The sequence below is a fragment of the Amphiprion ocellaris genome, chromosome 17 (genome assembly GCF_022539595.1).
Source record: "Amphiprion ocellaris isolate individual 3 ecotype Okinawa chromosome 17, ASM2253959v1, whole genome shotgun sequence".
Lineage (NCBI taxonomy): Eukaryota > Metazoa > Chordata > Actinopteri > Pomacentridae > Amphiprion > Amphiprion ocellaris.
In genome coordinates this window covers 20194632-20216859 of record NC_072782.1, presented here as the reverse complement: position 1 = coordinate 20216859, position 22228 = coordinate 20194632, and the positions used below count along the sequence as shown (strand labels likewise).

Here is a 22228-nt window from a genome sequence, read left to right as displayed (position 1 = left end):
ATTATTTTCTACATTGTAGATTAATACTGAATATTAACACTTTTTTGTTTACAATATAATTCCATATGTATTCTTTTATAGTATTAATCCTCAATGTAGAAAATAGTAGGGCTGGACCCGAATATCCGAATATCCAAATATTTGGTCGTGATGGTGGTATGCGAATATTTATTTTGAGATGTGAATATTCGTTACTAGCTAATACTTCATGTCCTTGTGATTATGATAATTCATTTGCCAAGGAATTTAAAATAGCTTTGATTTTCATAAATTAAACATGACTGTTAAACATTAAACAAGGACTTAGAAACCTATATACTGTGCAGTATTGGTGGGTTTTTAGTGAAAGATGTGTGCACATATGAGGAGCAGAAAGCAAACCAAAAACATGGAATTGTTTTTGTGCCGTTAAAGGTTTTATTAATATTCTTATAACAACTATGTATAAAATTACAATGTCGAAGCAGAGTGACAGTTTGAAAGCAGAATTATTACCTGAATCTGCAGCTACGCTTGGTCTTACAGAGCTTATTGTTTAGATTGTGTTTTTTTTTTTTACTGCGAATTTATTGTCTTGATTCACTCTCTGCTCTTGTAGTGCCATTTTGGGTGCATCAGGCTGCTGTTTTGAGACCAAAAAGCCACGGAACTAACAGTTAGGGACCAACTTTTGAATATAATAGAGCATTTAGGAGTTCAGGAGACAGATGTTTCCCTCAGGAGCTGTTGGAGACCCAAAACAGAGGTTAAAGAGAGTGAACATTGGAGTTAGATTGAGAATGGCTCTGAAAGATTGATCATGTTGCTCAGTTGCTTAGCTGGATGTGTAAGCTGCTTGCTCACAAGTTTCTTATATAAAATGAAGAGGTTTTCGACCTCAAAGTATCCAAAAAGTTTTGTACAGCAAACATCTTTAAGTCCAAAACTCAAAGATATTGAATTTACTTGGATGGGCAGCAAACAAAAGCAGTGATGTCAGCAGATCAGCACACAAGCATGCTTATCACATGCTACTAGCTCTGTTTAGTCAAACTTTAATGGACTACAGTGTGACCATGATTACATTCATCTCATTACAGAACTTTACCTTGCCTTGTGACATAAAGTCAGAGCTGATGGAAACCAAAAACAGCAAAAAACAGATGTAATTTGATTAAGTTTCATTTCAGTTCTCACTAATAAACTGAGCACTCATATATGTTATCCCCTACACTGTGAATAATCTAGCAGCTAAACATATGGATATTTGCATATTTGTGGAAGACCAAAAACATGTATAAATAACCAACATTTGGTTAACAAATTTGACAGATTATCTAAGAATGCTCCCCGGATATTCAAACATTCTGAAAAAAACATCTGAATGACAACAAATTTCAAAACTCAAAGATATTCAGTTCACAATGATTTACAACAACAATACTTTTTAAAAGCTGGAATCAACAATTGTTAACTTTTGCTGCCTACTGAATTACAGGTTTAGCACGATTACATTTATCTTATTACAAACTTTGGGGTAAGAAATTTGTCTGTTAAAAAGAAGTGACAGTTCATCCTACTTCAAAACAAGTTTTTCATGCCACCCAGTGTGCCTTTACCATGCTCCAAGTATGTGTATGTTAGCACACTATATCTTTATATTGACATCTATTGGAAAAATAGAGTAAACCAGTTTCTTTTTTCTTTTATCAGGTGGTGGAGACCAAAAACAGAGCAAAAGGAGAGAAAATATTAGTATTAGAGTCAACAGGTGACAACACACATGAATCTAGGCGAATGAGAATGCTGTTCTTACTTATAAGGCAGTGGTGCTGTAGGTTTGTTGTGTTACAGTTTGGTTCTGCAGCCCTCTGTGGAGTAAAAAAGTTTGGTTTTAAAGAGAGTGTTGATCTGACTTCTTTGTGTTTAAGCCATGATACCATTCCCATTTGTGCAGATCATACAGTAGATTTTATCTGTGCAGTGTTTAGGCTGCAGATGCTCCAGAGATAAATTGTCTCAGTTCATATCTTTCAGTCTGACACATTCATATCAAATGGTGCACTTTGGGTTGAGTTTGATGCGAGTAAGTGGTTGGTTGGCTGGTTCTCCAGGGGGTCGGTTGAGCCGAAAATCAGCCCTCAGGAACCAACTGCTGTGCGTAATGGACCAGAGCTGCTTTCCTCTGACTTCTCCGCCTCGGTGGAAAATTTGCTACAATTAGCTGTAGGCCTTCTCCGTCTGCCATCACACAGGACTTTGATAGAGGGCATCTGGCAGCCAGTCACCCTCTTAGTGCTGCAGATGAGACATTTACTTTTCCTGCAGAGGGAGCGCAGACACTGACACTGGCTGTGATTTCGAGCTCAATTAGAAAACTTTTGAATTCGACCAAAAAACTATAGGCATGTTGAAAATGTCCCTGCAGCTGCATGAAGTCAGTCCTCCGTATGATTTTGTTGCTGATTGTCAAAATATTTCAACCCATTTGTCTCAGTTTGAGTCATCAAAGCTGTGCTCACAGTTGATTTCTATAGAGGCTAATGTTATTTTATGATTGTTTCATTCCTAGTGCTACAGCAAGAGCTGCAAAACTAATCAGTTAAATGGATAGAAATGCACAGGGAAAGCAGAATGTGTTGGGGTTTGGTAGCTCCTTTGGAACCAGGCCATAAGCCCAAAGGGTGTTTGTTTAAGTTTGAAATCAGTGGTGGACTTTCCTAAAGTAATTATTGGGAATGGAGCCATATTTAGGCTCTGATGCTGAGATAGAAAGCATTACTTCACATGGTGATAAACTATACCCTCTTATTCTGAAAACTGCACTGAGTGGTGCACTTGTGGTGGTCTGCCAAGTGAGTGTTTTAATGCTTTAGTTTCAGGGCCCAGTGCTCGTCTTATTAGCGTGGATTAAAATGACTCCTGTGGTTAATTGTATGTTGCCACCAGGCATGAGGTATGGCCATGTACTGTCCTACATACAGTATGCTGCAGATATAGTGGATTGGGTGAAAAGCTTGCTTTCAAGTGTGGGACCAAGTAGAAAAATGTTAGTTTGCCGTGTGTACAGACTTCTGTACTGTTTAGCTCTCCGTGTTTGTTTCTGACGGACAAAAATAGACAGTTTGTACCCCTTTGTGTTCCCCTGATGAAGAAAACTCAATGTGGGCTATTTTTGGTCTCCACCAACTACCATTTAGCAACTTTAGTAACAAAGTGCTCCACAATGTGGTTTTCCAATATATGAGAACTGAAGTAGATCCTGTAGTTTAGTGTATGTTGCCATTGGGCATTCCTTTTCAATATATTCTGTGTTGAAATACACATACTTGCAGTATGTAACAGGCACACTGAATAACATAAATAGATTTTTAAGACAAGTTCTCACCTCTTGTTTCTTACAGAAGAATACAGACATAATTCTTACCTCAGTGCTTGTAATCAAATAAAAGTAAGTGTTTAAGTAAGGTATGAGTAAATATTAATGACAGTGCATGATTACCTTTTTTGGTGCCAAAGTCATGGGTCAACTGACAAAAAAGTAATAAACCACGCATCTTTGAGTTGTTATCTCAAGAAATGTGTGGTGACATGGATTTTTTGTGACTTTATTGCCACCTGGGGGCCAAAAACTGACTTATTGCCACATTTAGATACAAGGCAACATTTGTTGTCATTTGCATCCTTCTGATTCCAGTTCACCATCTTTTTGCTCCGTCTTTGGTCTCTACCACCTACTGAGGTGAATATCTGTCTCTTTACCGACTAAATGCTGCACTATGTTAACCAGCTACTCTCTCTCTCTGTGTCTATTTGCTGTTTACGCTGAGCAGGTAGTGCCCAGTGACTTCATTGAGCATCTAGAACCTATGCTGAAGATGCATTGATGGACTCCAGAAAACCAAAACTATTAGCTGAAAGATGCTAACACGCTCTTTAGAACTATAGAGTTTATCTCAAAAAGCATCATAAGAAGTCATGTGAGGTGAAATCATTAGAAGTTATTAAGTATTACAGAGAGGAACATGCTGTAAAGTCAAGCAGAGATAGGCTCAAAGTGGTGACTGCAGTAAGGCTTGATGTCCACTTATCCAAATATGCTTTAACATACTTCTGTTCAGCCTCTACTAGATTATTAAAATGCCACAAAGGTATTGTGCTAGACAACACACTGTGTATAAAGACAACGTCTTTATAGCTTATTAACAATTTAACCCTCATTGGAAGATATGAAGCTTGTGAATGAGACCATAATGACTTGTGGAAAATATGAATATCTCTTAGGAGCTGAAACTTTTTGAATGAGTTTTAATTTTGGCATAGCCAGCCATCAGTGCTATTGCACCTTTAAGGCACATTTTAATATGCTTTTGCTGTCGATGTTGGTAGCTGCCACTCTGGATCAATCGTTTGGACTGTAAATGAGTCCAAAGTGATGTTTTCACTCCCTTTTATCGGTCCAAGCAATCTTCCAAAAACGAAAATAGCGAAGTTGCAGCAAAGCAAAACTTAGAAATATCTAGCATTAATTGTATATTTTAATAGGTGTTGATTCATTCTGTTGATCAACTAATCATTGCACATCTGTCATGACAGCCCTCTTTAGTTCATATTCATCTTTAGTGGATGTGGATTGATGTCCTGACTCACCGCGCACTGAGCTGATGGAGGCAATAAAACATAAAAATCCTTTTGCATAAAAAACAAAAAAAAGGCCCATTTGTCATTCGCGGCACTATCTGTCTGTTTATCAGTCTACGTGTCAGGTTTCATCTGTCTCACATTCTGCTTTATGGGGATTACTGAGTGTGTATATATAGCAGTTCTCCTGTAGGTCAAAGACTCATTCTTCACAGGATTCAGTGAGAAAAGCCACTCCATCTCTCTGCTGTAATTGCATCAGAGCACAAACTCCCTCCACGCAGTAAATACCGCCGTACATTACTGCCTCTTGAGAGCAGCTTGGATTTGAATGTTCATTCATGGCTGATGGAGAGGATGGCAGCTTTAACGCCTGCACCTGCTGTTATCATATGCATTGTAAATGTATATAATAAAGTTCATCTTTATTTGAAGTATTTAATAATATAACATCAAGCATCAGATTGCAAAGACCTCCTATACCTCCTATTTAGGGGCGGAACACTAAAAATGAATGATACATCGGCAGAAATAATGTGGATATCTGGTCACTTTGTGTGTGTTTGATTGTTTTACATCCTGTATGCCTTTTGTGTGTCTTGGCAGTCATTTCGTCTTCCTTGACAATGTTTTTTGCACAAGCGTTCATTTGAAAATCTTGTGCTTTTTGTGTCTTTTAGAACAAATTTTTTGTCTGCGTTCCTGTTGCATCTCTTTTGTATGGCTCTATCTCTTTTGTGGTCTTTTTGTTATCTCTTTGCTGTTACTTTACATCTTGTTGTGGTCTTTTTTGTATCTGTGCCTACTTTGCATCCTTGTTTAATTGGTTCTGTCTCTGCATCTCCTTCTCATTGTTTTGATTCTTTTTGTGGTTAGTTTTTGCCTGTTTTTGTGTTCCATTCTGATTGTTTTTTTTTTTTTTTTGGTTTACTCTATACTATTTTTTTTGGATCAGCTTGCATCTCCTTTTGGTTGTCTTGTCTCTCTTTGCAGTAGTTTTGCATCTGTATGTGTTGAACATCTATTCACGGTTGTTTTTCCCCTTTCTGGTTTATTTGTGTTTATTTGTGCTCCCTTTTTAAATCTGTCTTTTCATCTGTCAGTATCTCTTCCTAATTGTTTCTGTGTCTCTGTGTTCATTTTAAAGCTTTTGTATGAAATGTTTTTACTTTATTTCTTTTTAGATAGAAACTATTTGCTGTGTTCAGTTCGAAGAGACTCAAATTCACCAACTCCTGAGGGAAATATCTGCCTCTTTAGCAGCTAAATGCTCCACTGTGTTCACCAGCCAGTGATTTATGGATTTTTGGTGGTTATTTCTGAAAACAGCTGTCTGCTGTGGCTGAAAACAACACTGTGACAGCAATGAAATGGAAACAAAAAAGCAAATTCATAAACTGAAGCTGATTCTAAAGCTTGGTAAAGCTGACAAGAGCAGCAGAAGCAGATAATTCTCTGTGGGTTCATCGCTACCAGAGACTTTTTTCACTGTCATTTGATCTTTACTGTATGGTTGTAGTCACTTTAATATAAAAATTAAAAGGTGGTGAAGTCCAATGAAGCTTTCAGGGAGTCTTCACTGTCACTTCACTCCCTGACCTTTACAGTTCATCTGTTACAGCAGCTTGACCAAAAAAACACAGCCTAATCGTGCACAGATGGACAGACACAACCTACACACACATATCATTTGACATCAGCTCCTTCCCCTGTCATGTTAAGGTAGCATCAGATTTATAGTCCGCCATCATCTGTCTAAGATTAAGCAGCCATTGTCATGTGACCCTCTTCAGCGTGTGACTAGTTGCCGTAGCAGGTTGAAGAACAGTACAGCAGCCTCACTCTGTCAGCGCTGTTTGGATGCATGAGTGTCGATGCTGAAAGAAAAGATGACTGATGTGAATTTTTAGGGAGCAAATGGGCCATTACTCTCATACTCTCACGGAGGAAGATCAGAGACAGATCAGAAGAGCAGCCTGTTCTAAGCCTAAACACGCAGCACTAATACTGCACAAATGCAAATACTCTGTTTCAAAGAAAAGTCCTGCATTTAAGGTCTTAAGTATAGAATTATTATCACCAATAGCAGCTTACAGCAGCTTTAAGCAATATGTTTGTAACAGAAATGGATTAAATGACATTGTGAAGACAGTGGCAAAGCTTTTCTAGGCTTTGCTGAGCTTTATAATGAGTTTCAGCTCATCATGTGTCCAGCTGCAATTTTACTGTTTTGGTTCACTTGCACCGCTCTCAGCAATGTTTTCAGCTGCAGCAGGCAGCAGTTTTCACTTTGAAAAGCTCTAAAGCACTGGCATAACAGGTAGAGACTAGCTGGTGGATGAAGTGGAGCTTCGAGTAGCAAAAGCAGTTGGTGAACCAAAAACCAAGTTAAAAGAGAGCGAATATTAATAGGCAGTTTTCGCCTGTGAACTCTTCCCTTTTAGTCTTTGTGTTTCCATTGTGGTGCAGGATCCAACAACTTTGACTACAGACTGCCTTGGATTGCAGCAACAAAATTATGTCCTGAACCCTTTTAATAGTTTAACATTTTGAATGATTTTTTTTCTGAAAAAAATACCAAATAATCTGAAATTCTTGCTTCTATTTTTACATTTTATACCACTGCTTAGATAAAACAAAACAAAACAAAGAACATTTTTTTGAAAAATTTTGAAATTTTTAAGGTATCTTTTCTGGGCTTTTTCTGGTGGAGAATCCAGCAGCTTCAACTGTGACATTTGCGCCAATGTGCACCAACAATGACAAATAGTTACTGGATGCAACTCCAGACCTGTGAGCATTTTTCTTTCCTTTTGTGCTCTTAGAACTGGAGTTATTTTTTATTTTTTTTGTACACAGAGTTAATGTGCCTGTTGAAGCTGTTGGATATGGTATGGAAATATGGAAACAGGAACGCTGAAAGGTTTGATTAGGTGCCGTCTTGTAAACACGACACCTCACACACGCCCCAAGTTCCTGCAGTGGTAAACTGCCTTTTTAAGGAACACTACTGCCTGACAAAGACAAAGCGGGAAGAAAAAAAGGTGCTTCTTGTTCTCTCCAAGTTGAATCAGTCAACATTGTTACCCACTCAGTTGTTCACCACCAGGGCCACTAAGAAGTATCTCCCCTGGAGTAGGTACTATTTTTATCCCCCAAAAGTGGCCTTGAAAGAGGTGCTACAGGGTTGGATTTTAGAACACCCAAAGGTTTGGACAGCCTTAAAACAGTTTGCAAATTCCTGCAGTGGAAATCATTGTTAGACACAAACATGACTCCACATGAATTATGGTTTTGCTCCATAACTTTTGCGAACAAGTTCAACTTGTAATGGTGATGATGTGTCATGTTTCTGCTGGCCTCTAGTTGTAAAATAATGAGTAACTGCAGGAGAACTTAGTTAAGGACTACATTTTTTAAAAAAGATTTTGTGCACTGGGGCACAGTTAAGCTGTGTGACTGTAGCCTCACAGTGAGGTCTTGAGTTCGATTCCCAGCCTGAGGTCTTTCTATGTAGTCTCAGTGGGTGCTGTGGCTTCCTCCCACAGTCCAAAAACATGCTGAGATTAATTGGTGATTCTAAATTGTCCGTCGGTATGCTTGGTTGTTTGTCCCTCTGCGTAGCCCTGTGATAGACTGGTGACCTGTCCAAGGTGTACCCTGCCTTTACTCTGGGTCAGCAGGGATAGACTCAGGCCCCCTTGTGACCCTTGAGAGGGTAACACGGTGTATAGATGATGGATGGATGGACTTTGTGTACTGACTAAAGCATCTTTGATGAACTGATTGTGTGTGCTTTGTGAAAAATCTTAATCTGTAAAAAAAAAAAAAAAAAAAAAGTATTGTCATCTGGTGTCAAATTAAGTACAAAGTACAACATTTCCCTCTAAAATGTGGTGAAGGAGAAGTTATTATATATGAATGAATACTATATATTATACAATAATAGGCATAAATACTGAAATACCTCTCGTCCACCACTGCACACAGTGGCACAGAAGAAGAGAGATTTAAAGGCTGCATCTTCGGTGTGACGGAGTTGGGATTTAGGTTGCTGGGGGATTTCAGGGCTGTTGCTGGGTCAGTGGATTACCTTGTAATAGATCTGTAGGAGGGCTGGCTGGACGACACACACAGGATGCGTTGGCTTATGCATGGCGGGGTTTAATCCTTGAGACAAACATGCAAACTCCTCCCAACACTGTAAGCTGAAATGTGTTTTCCCCACTGAAAGGCTTTTCTTTTCTGCCTCAGGTGTGAATAATGATGAGTCCCATCCTCGCTATTTGAACATGCTGCTCGGGTAGCAAAGCCGACCAAGAGGAGAGTCTACCCTCTTACACTGGACACACACATACTCACAGAGTCGGCTCAATTGATGCACAACCAACCATGCTGATCAAGGAGTATCGTATCCCCATGCCGATGAGCGTGGAGGAGTACCGCATTGCTCAGCTCTACATGATCCAGGTGAGTAATTTTCTTCAGACAGCTTCATTATCAAACACTACAAACTGTATTTATGTTATTTTGCCTCTGGTGCCACTCAGACATGCCACTGATAACAACCAGACTCAGAGCAATGATTGAAGGGCAATGATTTTACTCCATTATAATATATGCACATTTGTTCTAAAGCTTTTATCTCATCAACCAACCCTGACCCTTTAAACCTAAACCAAACATATCAACAAACCTTCCGTCAACCTGTTTTGCAGTTGATATCAAAAACTAAAACCAATTTTCTGAAAGAAGAAAGAAATTCACCACATAATACCAAAAATAATGATTTTGTTTAACCTTCCAGTTGCTTTTGAATCACTAAACATTGGACACATATGGTCAAACAACTGTATTTCCCACACAGTCTTACCTATGTTGATGTAAACCTACTGAAATTTAATGTCAGACTAAGGTATTATCTATGATCATTTTGATTTGTTCTCAAACTAAATGAAAAAAAAGGATTTCATGCAGCTAAACTGAACGAATGTAGTACACTATTTCAGCCGTATTTTGTCAGAAACAAAGCAACAAAATACACAAATACAGTTTTGTTTTGAAATTATTGTGCTGAGTGACAGACCCTGATTAACATACTGTAAAAATGTCCAACAATTTAAGGTTGCAATCAGCAATGGTTTCTTTATGTTACTTTGAAAGACCAGTATTAAAAATATGCACAAATAAACTCAGAAAGTAAGCTGCATAAAATAAATACTAGGCAAACTACAACTTCTTTAAACAGTAAACATTTTTAATTTGCAAAAAAATAACTATTTTGGTATACTGGATAAACAATACTAATCTGACTCTTATTTCTAGATCAAATGTTTCATTTTCTCATCACAAGTTATATATACGAGTTATATCTAAACCTTCATACCAGTATCATTTCATTTTAATCAAGATATGGTAGCTTTACCCAGACTGTAGAGCAACAATAATCAGTTGTTTGATTGTTTTGGTGAATTTCATCAAGAAAAGATTAATACATTTCATAAATAACTGCTATCTCAATGGAAAAATATTCAAAACTCAGTTTATATCACATAAAATTTAAGAATTTGTTGAGAGAAGAGTGTTAGCCTGGCTGTTAATGAGGAAGTTGGAGTATTTTTCTGACTCGAAGCAGTGATCCGGGTCAGACTGGAGGTCAGGAGTTTAAGGTGTCATTGTACCACTCTGTACCAGAACAAGAGCTGTGAGGAGACGTGGTTAAAGGGTCATGGGGACAGTGTCATTCTGCAGAGCAGATGGTGCTCCATATGCCCATGGTTTGTGTTTCCTTTCATAATTTCGTGCAAATAGACACACAGAAGCTTAAAACTAAATTTTATTGAATCGTCTTTATCCAGAAGACAAATGCAGAAAAAAAATATAGCCACTATATTTTAGTCAAATATGCTTGTGAGCCATAAATCCATGAAAGGTAATCAACAATTTTACTGTCAGACCAGCCTGGTTCAACTTGTGCAGATAAAACACATTTCAAGGAGTGTCCTAAACAAGTGAGTATGAAGTATGATGTCTTCTTAATATGCATCTCATTTTTCTTCATCTTTTAATTTTATTATAGCTGAGCTTTTACATGTTTAAGGCACTCAGTGAATACACAGTGTGGTCCAAAAGTTGAACTCTGCCTGAAAGTCCATGACAAATTTAAAGCTTTGAGGTGTGTTCAAATTCAGTACATTGCTGCAGCATAAATCCTTCTCCAAATTTCTAGCAGTATGTTTCGCTGTGGGTTTTGCCCATTGTGACATCGTTCTCTCTCCTGTTGGTCTCCTTACAAACACCCTTCTGTCACTGACATAAATATCTAACTGGGATTCATCTTCTACTATGCTGTGTCTTACGTCCTAGTCCACCGCAAGTGTTTGGCCTCCTAAGAAGTGGTTAAGAGACGCTTCTCAGACTAGACAGCCTTCTTTTGACAAGACTTTTGTTGTTTGGAGTCTTGTGGTCTTTATTTAGGAAAATATGTATCTGTGATTCAGGTTACCTTTCTTTATCTCAATGCTTGATGTATTCTTCTAATGGTGTGCTCACATTGTACTTAAATACAGTTTCTAGTAAGTGTTTTAGATACACTGCCAACTTGAAAACCTTCATTCTAGGCCCTTTTTGGTCAGAATAGCAATCTGACTTTTGACACTTTCACTGTTGCTACCACAGTGCAATCCTGTCTCCCAACAATTACATTCCTACACAACTAAACTGTTGTATCATTTATGTTTTGAAAAAAATCTAAAAGTATTTTGAAACAAACTATGCATGTAAATTCAAAATCTATTTTCTTAACTGAAAATTGGCAGTTTTATCAATCTATAATCAACTAATAGCCAAAGAAGTACGGTGGATATTGTTTTCATCCGCCAATAAAGCTATTTTTAACCACAGATACTTGACAAACACTGGAAAAGCAGCTCACTTGCATTAATCATTTGGCTTGAGCATCATTGTCCACATAGTCGTCAGCTCTCCTTGTGTACATGAGTACCAATTGGAAGTCATTAACCACTATGGAAATCTTTGTCATGGTGGCCCATTACTCTCTAAGTCCCCTGAATGCTCTCTGCTTCTGGACATGAAGCTGCATGTAGTCCAAGTTACCACCTCACTGAACTCGCTACAGTATTAAACAGGGAGAGGTACTTATTGGCTACTATATTTTTAATCTGTTAAATTATTTACAGTTATTACTCAACTAATGATTAATCGTTGAAACAAATGTTATTTCTCATTGAAAGGTAAGACTGTGATGTGCAAGGATTGCTTCCAATTTGAAAGACCCATTAAGTCCACATAAGGAGTTAAAAGGGCAGGATGGCAGTATAGTTAAGCATTGTTCTTAGACTGATGTTTTGTTTTTACTCATTGTTTACTTTAAATTTTCATTGTGATTAGGTGTATGCATCAAAACTATGTGGTTAGGTTTAAGAAAATCGGATAACATGGGTCAAAATATGACCCTTTCACACATTCTTGCAGCTTCTCCATTTTCTGAGACATCAGGGTGATGAGTAGTTTATTGGCTAAAAAGATGCAACAGAAATACAGTGAGATAAATGAAATAGAAAACATGTCTAAATTATTTGTCATAGAAACATGATCCAGCAGAAAATACTCTTCCCTCAAAATGTAGCTGAGAATACAGTTTAATTGCATAGTAATGTAATTTTTGGGAGACAATGTTCTGCTGTGAACTTTAAGAACAGCCATGTTTATAGCAGTTCCCCTGGGTGCTCCAGCTTCTGCCCACAGTCCAAGAACATGCTAAGGTTAATTGATGATTTTAAATTGTCTGTAGATGTGAATGTGAGTGTCCTTGGTTGTCTGTCTTTCTGTGCTGCCCTGTGATAGACTGGTGACCTGTCCAGGGTGAACTCTGCCTTCACCCTTAGTCAGCTGGGATAGACTCCAGTCCCCCTACGACCCTACAGAGGTTAAAGCAGTGTATAAAAAATGGATGGATGGATGTTTAGAACAGATAAAAAATGGCTGCAAGTTGCTTTGGTGAGTAGATTAAATCCAGTGTCACCTAAATGCTGTTTCAGTAGAATTATACAACCTTTTGTACAAATATCAGCCGCTGTTACTAATCTGCTTAAGTTTGATTGTTGACCTGGAAATAGACCAGAATCTGAAACATTTTTGTAAACATTTGTGTTTCTAAACGTTTTTAGACTGTCGAACTCTTGGACTCACAGTATAAAAGCAAGAAATTTCACTTAAACATTTCTTTTTATTTCTGAATGTCTAATTTTATTATTTCCAACCTTTGATCAGAAGTATAGACATACATATGCAAAGGGATCAATCAGCTTTGATATTGCACAACACACTGCCAGACCCCTCCTTACCACTCAGCGTCACAGCTGGGCGCCAGTTGCCACGGTAACCGGTGACATCAGCAAGACCGTGGCAGCAGCTGCCATCATTTTGTTTGTGGTATGGACAAGACAGAGATGGTGCAGTCGGCATTACCATGACAACACTGTGTCCATAACTCTTAATGCTAAATGCAGTTATATGTTACATGCATCATTCATGTTGCAGAGGGTGGACACAATAACATGAACACTTCACAGTTTAATGCAGTTGTCTCTGACAGAAACGGTCTTTCCACCACTAAAATGGAAAATTTAGAGGAGCAATTTTCAAAATTTTGAAAATGCAAAGAGATCAATCTGATGTTTTTACATATTTTAATTTCTCCTACAGAGCACTGAGAACATTGTTGTCCAAAAGCTATTAAATACACATCAGGGAGCCACACCTTTGCACTGCCTGACATGTTCCTAAATTGAAATAAACACACTGCAGCTGATTTTCACGGTTACTAAGTACATGCTTAAACGGAATCAATGGGTTCTTCTCTGTAATATGATATTGTAAGGCTTTGACCTTACTGTGTGAAGTGTACCGAGATGACTTATGTTGTGAATTTGCACTACATAAATAGAATTAATATGAATTTAAGTCACTCAGTCCCACATACACACCGTCCTCCTGCTGTAAATTCTCACTGGACCATCAAATGTGGATTAATCTACTGCAGAAAGTAGTACAATGTACGATGTACCATGTCTTGGTGTTTGAAAAATATTTTCTAAAAAACATTTGTTTCAGGTAATTACAGAGCATTTTTTCTAAATTGAACTAAACAATTCTAAAACTTATTTATGGACTTTTTCACCTATATTTCATAGTATAGTTTGTACAGAAATACCATGTTTCAGTCACTATTTCCATTGCCATTGCATCCTCCTCCTCGTTCTTCTAAGATTTCATACCATGAACTTCAGATTTTAGACCTACTGCATGTCAGTGAACAATTTTTGACATTAACATCATGGACCTAGGTACAAAGCCAAACACTGCACATAGCTGTGGGCACACTAGGGTTTAGAGCTCTGTAACTTGGAGGACATAAGTTGTCAGACTTGCATCAAAAAGGTGTTGTTCAAAGGTGGCAATACCACTAATAACACTAACAGTGGTGTAAAATGAGTAGAAAAAGACAATTAAATCATTTATATAACAATTAATTGTCAACTAAAGTTTCATGCTGTGACAGCCCTACATACACCTTAAAAAATGTAGTCTTAGATCAGTTTCAACAAAATAATTAGGATCTAAAGTTTCACAGATGTGGCATCCTATTGGACTACATTACACGTCTTCCTAATCTCAATGCCAATGACAGGGATTTATGGTGGACAAAATTGTTGGTACCCCTCGGTTAATGAAAGAAAAACCCACAATGGTCACAGAAATAATTTGAATCTGACAAAAGTAATAATAAATAAAAATTCTATGAAAATTAACCAATGAAAATCAGACATTGCTATTGAACTGTGGTTTAACAGAATTATTTCAAAAAATAAACTCATGAAACAGGCCTGGACAAAACTGATGGTACCCCTAGACTGAAAATAATGTGACCATAGGGACATGTTCAATCAAGGTGTGTCCTCTAATTAGCATCACAGGTGTCTACAACATCAGTCAGTTGGCCTATTTATAGAGTTACAAGTAGTCATTGTGCTGTTTGGTGACATGGTGTGTACCACACTAAACATGGACCAGAGGAAGCGAAGCAGAGAGTTGTCTCAGGAGGTTAGAAAGAAAATTATAGACAAGCATATTAAAGGTAAAGGCTATAAGACCATCTCCAAGCAGCTTGATGTTCCTGTGACTACAGTTGCACATATTATTCAGAAATTTAAGATCCATGGGACTGTAGCCAACCTTCCTGGACGTGGCTGCAGGAGGAAAATTGATGACAAATGGAAGAGACGGATAATACGAATGGTAACAAAAGAGCCCAGAACAACCTCTAAAGACATTAAAGGTGAACTCCAAGGTCAAAGTACATCAGTGTCAGATCGCACCATCTGTGGTTGTTTGAGCCAAAGTGGACTTCATGGGAAACAACCAAGGAGGACACCATTGTTGAAAACAAATCCTAAAAAAGCCAGACTGGAATTTGCCAAACTGCATGTTGACAAACCACCAAGCTTCTGGGAGAATGTCCTATGGACAAAACTGGAACATTTTTGGCAAGGCACATCAGCTCTATGTTCACAGACGCAAAAATGAAGCATATCAAGAAAAGAACACTGTCCCTACTGTGAAACATGGAGGAGGCTCTGTTATGTTCTGGGGCTGCTTTGCTGCATCTGGCACAGGGTGTCTTGAATCCGTGCAGGGTACAATGAAATCTCATGACTATCAAGGTATTCTAGAGAGAAATGTGCTGCCCAGTGTCAGAAAGCTTGGTCTCAGTCGCAGGTCATGGGTCTTGCAACAGGATAATGAGCCAAAACACACAGATAAAAACAGCCAAGAATGGCTAAGAGGAAAACACTGGACTCTTCTGAAGTGGCCTTCTATGAGCCCTGATCTAAATCCTATTGAATATCTGTGGAAGGAGCTGAAACATGCCGTCTGGAGAAGGCTCCCTTCAAACCTGAGACAACTGGAGCAGTCTGCTCATGTGGAGTGGACCAGAATACCTGCTGAGAGGTGCAGAAATCTCATTGACAGTTACAGAAATCGTTTGATTGCAGTGATTGTCTCAAATGGTTGTGCAACAAAATATTAAGTTACGGGTAACATCATTTCTGTCCAGGCCTGTTTCATGAGTTTATTTTTTAAAATAATTCTGTTAAACCATGGTTCAGAAGCAATGCCTGATTTTCCTTGGTTAATTTTCATAGAATTTTTATTTATTATTACTTTTGTCAGATTCAAATTATTTCTGTGACCATTGTGGGTTTTTCTTTCATTAACCGAGGGGTACCAACAATTTTGTCCACGTGTGTATTTGTCTATATATTAGGTTCCTCAATAGCCACTGAAAAGGTACCATCTGCTTATAATATTTAGTAACATGTAATATTTGCATTGCTGGAATGTCATTGGTTTGGCAGCTATTTAGTTATAAACCAAAGACAATGGAGCTCGATCAAAGTCTGGAGACTACCAGAGTTCCACAGGCCATCCTGGTGGAAACATGAATGTTTGAACCAAATTTGATGGTGATTCATCCAATAGTGGTTAAGATATTATTCTAAAACTCAAAATGGCTTCATCCTTATGAACCATAAATGCCACTACTGTACTCTGTGCCAGTCCATCAGATAGTTTTTGAGATGTGTCAGTCTAGAACGAAGTGGTGGATCAACAGACCAACATTTTAGCTAGCTAACTTCAAACATTTTCTGAAAGATCTTCTTATTCATCCATTTAAGATATTATTAGGTGATTACATGGCCAATATCATCGCAGATCACTCTTCAACATGTCGGCCAGTAGCAACCTGCTTCTCCTATTTGCAGTTCAGTAGATCATTATTTAATAGAAATCCGTTATTACCCGACTCATGCTTAGCTGCGATTTTGCACCAGCAAAGAGGAACAGAAGTCTACAATTGGAGAATGGAGGGCTCAGAAAGATTACTAGGCTTGAGCTTTATTTTTTCATTCAAGTTTTGTTTTGAATTGTTTTTCACTCTGTGTTTGGTTTAGACACCAAAACTATTTGTTTAAATTTAGTCAGAAAAACTACATGATACAATTTCCATTTCCAACCAAACCTGCTGGGGTAGGTTCAGGAACCAAAACCCCCTACTTAGGTTTAGGAACATCGTTTGGGTAAAAATACTACACCCTGTTGCTACGTCTCTCCAATTTGCGTTGTCAAGTTGTCATGGTCCCTTTCTGTTCATCAGTAATCAGAATGGATGATACTGAGTCTACTGAGATACTAGAAGGAGAAGGAGGATATATATATATAGGAATGATCTGTGCTGATAACAGCAATTAATGTGCTGGTAACGTCTGAATTGATTGTCTATTTTTGAACTTAATTTTAGAATTTTGTACACGTGTTTTTGTGTCTGAACTCCCATTGCATTTTAGCTTTATTTCAGCTGTGACCTGACAGTTTGAAACATGACTGTTGTCTGTTGTGAGCTCCAAACTCAAATCTCAGGATTTGAAAAATGGTAGAAGGGCTATGGGAGAAGCTGTATGAAACATCTGAGCAGCCAGCGGTAAAACTTGATGCATGAGGCTCTGCTGAGGCTCCAGAAGGCCTGAGGAGGAAGAGGAGGAGGAGGAGGGGGCAAGTTATGTACCCTGGTTTATGCTAACCTTGTGGTGTCACATAAATTATTCAGGGACAGTTCAGCCTGGCAGAAACAAGACCCACAGCAAAGCCGGGCCCATTATTATTCACCAGGCGAGGTCCACCAAAGCTAGTAGCACTTCTCAAATTGGACATGGTTTTCCGTTTTCCTTCACTTTGTTTTACTTGTCTTTCTTTGGCTCCAAACTATTCAAACCCCTCGTGCATCCAGATTTGCTTAAAGATAACACTAAAGGTATCACAGATATGCTCTGTATCAGCTCAAGCCACTTAATGATTCAAGTATTTACACCAAAGTTTTATGGTTACACTGTTCCATCTAAGATTTCCAACTATTCAGCTTGACATGTTTGGTGTCTTTGGAAACTTTTTGATGTCCACTAGAATTTAAAATGAATATACAGCAAGTTAACACAGGCATGGCTGCACAGCATGAAGTTCCCTACTTTTTTCTAGTTCTTATTTCTTTATTTGTCCTTGTAAAGTAGATAAATGTCTCTCTGTATTTTGCAGCCTAGTTGACTCTTATGCAGATCTTCGACTTAGTTTTCCACATCACATCCCCGCTTTGTCGTACAGTCAAGGACTTTAAGACTTTGCTAACTCTTTACTTTTCTTCCCATTAAAGATTGTTTTCCTTATCTGAGAGTGGAGAGTTCAAGAATAGAGGTTGTCGTCTGCTGCAGAGACTCTAAATCCTCCCGAGGCACCTATGTGTTTTGTGATATTGACTTAATTTTACTGTAATTTTAGTTGGAAGTTGTCATTTTATAATATGTGACTAATTACAGGTAAAATTAGAATTTTGTTAACAGAACAACTCAATTTAAACATGAATAAATGTTAACACTTCATTTTTTATGGTATATGTTCACTTTATTGCAGCTGGTGTGCATCCACTCTTTTTTGTCCACTTGTAATTCATGTTTTAAATTATTACCAACTGCCGATGTGTCATAATGAGCATTTATAGCTTCATTCACCAAAACACTTTACTGTGCAGTAGGGCTGCAGCTATCGATTATTTTTGCAATTGAGTATTCTATTGATTATTCTGGTGATTAATCAAGTAATCGGATTCCGCACTAGGCATGTGCGTTACAGCATCAAAAGCGGAAGTGAGCTTGCTGTGCAACAGAAATAACTGTCCTGGACACCCTACTTCCCATTGGCTAGGTATATTAGTTTGGTTGAGAGCAAAAGCTGTGTTCCCCTCATTCCATTGGTAGATTGGCAATGTAGTCCGATCTTTTTTTTTTTTCGAGCCGCCAAAGGCCGGCGCCGCATGCCGGAATTCAGGCACGGTGCCTGAATACTTACAGAAAACATACAGTGAAGGTACATTGCCACTAGATGCGTTTTTTCTGCATGTAAATGCGTCGCATCTGAAAATCGAACGCGTGGTCACTGGCGGGCCACAACATTGTCACATGACAGCGCTCGAGCTTCAGCAGGCCACTACATGGTCACGTGACCGAGCTGTAAGCTTGACAGTCCACCAGATGGGTCAGATAAACACAGTTGAGGGATAAACATAGTGGCTTGGCCGCAAACTTGAGGGAAAAATATTTCTGAAAGCATTTGAAGCGAGAAATAAGCGATGCAGTAGCTGAATCTGCCCTTGTTTTAGTTCACCGATGGCTAGTTTAGACGACCGTTTAGACCGCGGACTGGTTGGGCACTCCTGCCATAAACAATAGAAAAGCTGCGCTGGTCAAACTAGAAGCATCCCGTCAAATTTAAGGACCCAGTTTGTATCGATGAAGTCTGGGTCCGGCCTCGGACCGCGGTCTGCCATTTCGTGACCTGGGGTCTAGTATGTAGTTGATTAAATGAAGCCTCGATTCAGGGAATTTTGCCTTGAGGAATTTTAGTAATCGAATTACTTGAATAACTCGAGGAATCATTTCAGCCCTACTGCACAGCAAACTGAGCTTCTTGTCTTGTCAGATTTCTACATGGATGTTAAATTGTAACCTTACTAACCACCTTAATACATCTCTAGACAGCATTGCTTTTTATTCTAGGCATGAACATATACATAGCTAGTCAATAACCTATGTTTCTCATCAATGACCAGGCAATATGACTTTTGGGTTATTTCATCTCAAATAATTATTTTGCTCGATATTCTCTAATTTGCTTGAAACTTTTTACCATTAACTATGGATCATATAAAGTGTATCTGTGAAATTTTAGTTAGATATATGAAATATTTTCTGAGATAAATTCATTAGTAGTTCTTGTCCACTCATATTCAGCACTGTTAATTCTCACAATGTCATTGATCTGAAAAATTGGGCAAGTAGATCAAATAATCTATGATCATGGGGGAGTTGAAAACTGAAAAAAGTCCCATCTTTGAGCACACATTAACAAAATCTGATAATACGGAAGCCAACCAGTGATAGTTTCTGAACCATGTGTCATGTATTATGTGCCTAATAGTACAAAATAAAACATCCATTCATCCATTCATTATCTATAGACCGCGAACCAGGCATCTTCTAGGTGCAAGGTGATGGTGCTAACCACCAAGCCACTGTGCAGCCCAAAACAAACATGTAGAATACTTTTTCATATGAAATACTTGGTCATAAAATTGAAAAGAAAGTTATTTTTGTTAAATTTTACAACTATTTTTCACAGCGAAACTTCTGATGTCCACATTTTCAACATTTTTGGGAAATCTTTGAACATTTTTTGGTGGAAAAAAAGAAATGTTAAAAATGTTTCTTAGACATCACTCTTTCCCTCTGCAGACCAACTTACAAATTCTGGAACGGACCCTGAGGAAATTTGTAATACCTTTTCTTGTTATTATTCAACACTTTACTCGTCCGAGATGTCCCCCCACAACTGGTCAGAACCAAATTCGCTAGACTGTTTAACATACCCTCAGGTAGACAATGACATCTTTTGTAATCTAGGAGCTCCCATATCAGTTACCGAGGGCCAGGAAACGATCAGTTCGTTACAGAGCTTCAAGGCTCCTGGGCCAGACGGATACACAACAGAATTTTTCAAAACTTTTTCCAACATACTAGCTCCTATTTTGGTGAGAGTATTCAATGATGCGTTTGCAAATGAGCGACTACCTTATACATTCTCAGAAGCATCAATAACCTTGTTGCTCAAGAAGGACAAGGATCCTCTCCATTGTAGCAGCTATAGACCCATTTATCTCTTAAATGTTGACTTTAAAATATTATCCAAAGTGCTCTCCATGCATCTCCAGAAGGTCACACCGACGTTAATTAACCCAGACCAGACCGGTTTTGTGTCCGGACACCAGTCCTTTCATAACACCAGAAGGTTACTAAACATCATTTGCTCCTCTTCAGACTCTAACCCCGCCGAAATCATCCTATCTTTAGACGCCGAGAAGGCATTTGGCCGCGTGGAATGGGGCTACCTGTTCTTCGTTTTAAATAAATTTGGTTTTAACTCCAACTTCATATCATGGATTAAGCTTCTTTACACAGCCCCTGTTGCTAGTATCAATATTAATGGCATAAAATCTAAATTATTCTCTTTATCCCGTGGCACCTGTCAGGGATGCCCTCTCTCCCCATCCTTGTTTGCACTTGCTGTCGAACCTTTAGCCCTATGGCTTCATAGCGAAAGGAAATTTGAAGGGATTTCTTGATTTGGTCTCTCTCACAAACTATCTCTATATGCAGATGACCTTCTGCTATACATCACCAATCCAGCTTCGTCCCTCCCTGCCATCTTGGATATTTTAGAACAACTCAGGAAATTATCTGGCTATAAAATTAACCTGCACAAAAGTGAGTATCTTCCAATCAACTCCCCTGCTGAGAACCCCCATCCCACCCTCCTCCTCTTCAGGAAAGCGACCCAAGGATTAAAATACCTAGGCATTACTGTAACAAAATCATTCTCGGAATCATTTGCAAAAAACTTTCAACCGCTACTTGAGCGCTGTAAACCAGATTTAATTAGGTGGTCCACTATCCCTTTGTCACTACTGGGTCGTATTAATCTGATTAAAATGACGATACTTCCCCGTTTTCTTTGTTTTCGAACACGTTCCGGTGTTCGTCCGCAAGTCTTTTTTTTCCCCCCACACTCGACCAATTGATTAACTCCTTTTTGTGGCGCAATAAACGAGCTCGCATAAAAAGATCAACTCTTCAACTTCCCAGATCTCTCGGCGGTCTGGCCTTACCAGACTTTCGGCGATACTACTGGGCTAGTAATATCAACAAAATCCTTTTCTGGAGCATTAACATCGCTCCTATTGATCGCCCTTCATGGGCCTGTATGGAACTAGCTTCTTCACATGCTTCGTTATGGTCAGTGGTGTGCTCACAGCTACCTCTACCAATTAAGCGAGTAGCACGGAACTCCATTGTTTCTAAGACCTTGAAAATTTGGAGTCAATTAAGGAAACAACTTGGCCTTCACTCCTCATCAAAACTAGCCCCAGTTTATCGAAACCTTTTATTTCTTCTATCTTGTTCTGACCTAGCCTTTGAATCCTGGTCCGGTAAGGGTCTGCACAGTCTTGATGACCTATATATTGATGGTATTTTTCCTACATTTGGAGACTTATCAAAAAAAGTCAATCTCCCTCAGTCCCATTTATTCCATTTCTTCCAGATCTGGCACTTTGTGCAAAATCAGTTCCCTCATTTTCCTAACTGCCCCCCAGAGATCCTGATGGATTCCCTTCTCCTGCTTAAAACAACACAAAAATCCCTAACATCAATTTTTTTATGACTCAATTTTTAGGATAAATCCGACTTCCCTGAGCTCCCTAAGGGCTATCTGGGACCAGGACCTCGGGATCACAATCCTTGACGAACAATGGGAACGTATGCTAACTCTTGTTCATACGTCCTCCATATGCGCCAGGCACAAACTCCTACAGTGCAAGATCTTACACAGGAGCCACTTCACCAATGCGAAATTAGCCGAAATT

At 38.6% G+C, this 22228-nt stretch overlaps 1 protein-coding gene across 7 annotated transcripts in view; it reads left to right on the top strand.

Annotated features, from left to right (window-relative positions):
* Positions 1 to 22228, top strand: part of LOC111565803 (membrane-associated phosphatidylinositol transfer protein 2) — a 189019-nt gene that overhangs the window by 73193 nt on the left and 93598 nt on the right. For all 7 annotated transcript variants that reach the window (XR_008604585.1, XR_008604583.1, XR_008604582.1 and 4 more), the window contains one exon: positions 8875 to 9090. Coding sequence is in view for 3 of the 7 variants with exons in the window: in XM_055019434.1 (XP_054875409.1) it covers positions 9013 to 9090 (78 nt within the window). In the remaining 4 variants the exon portion in view is untranslated. Of the gene's footprint in view, positions 1 to 8874; positions 9091 to 22228 lie in introns of those variants that run through there.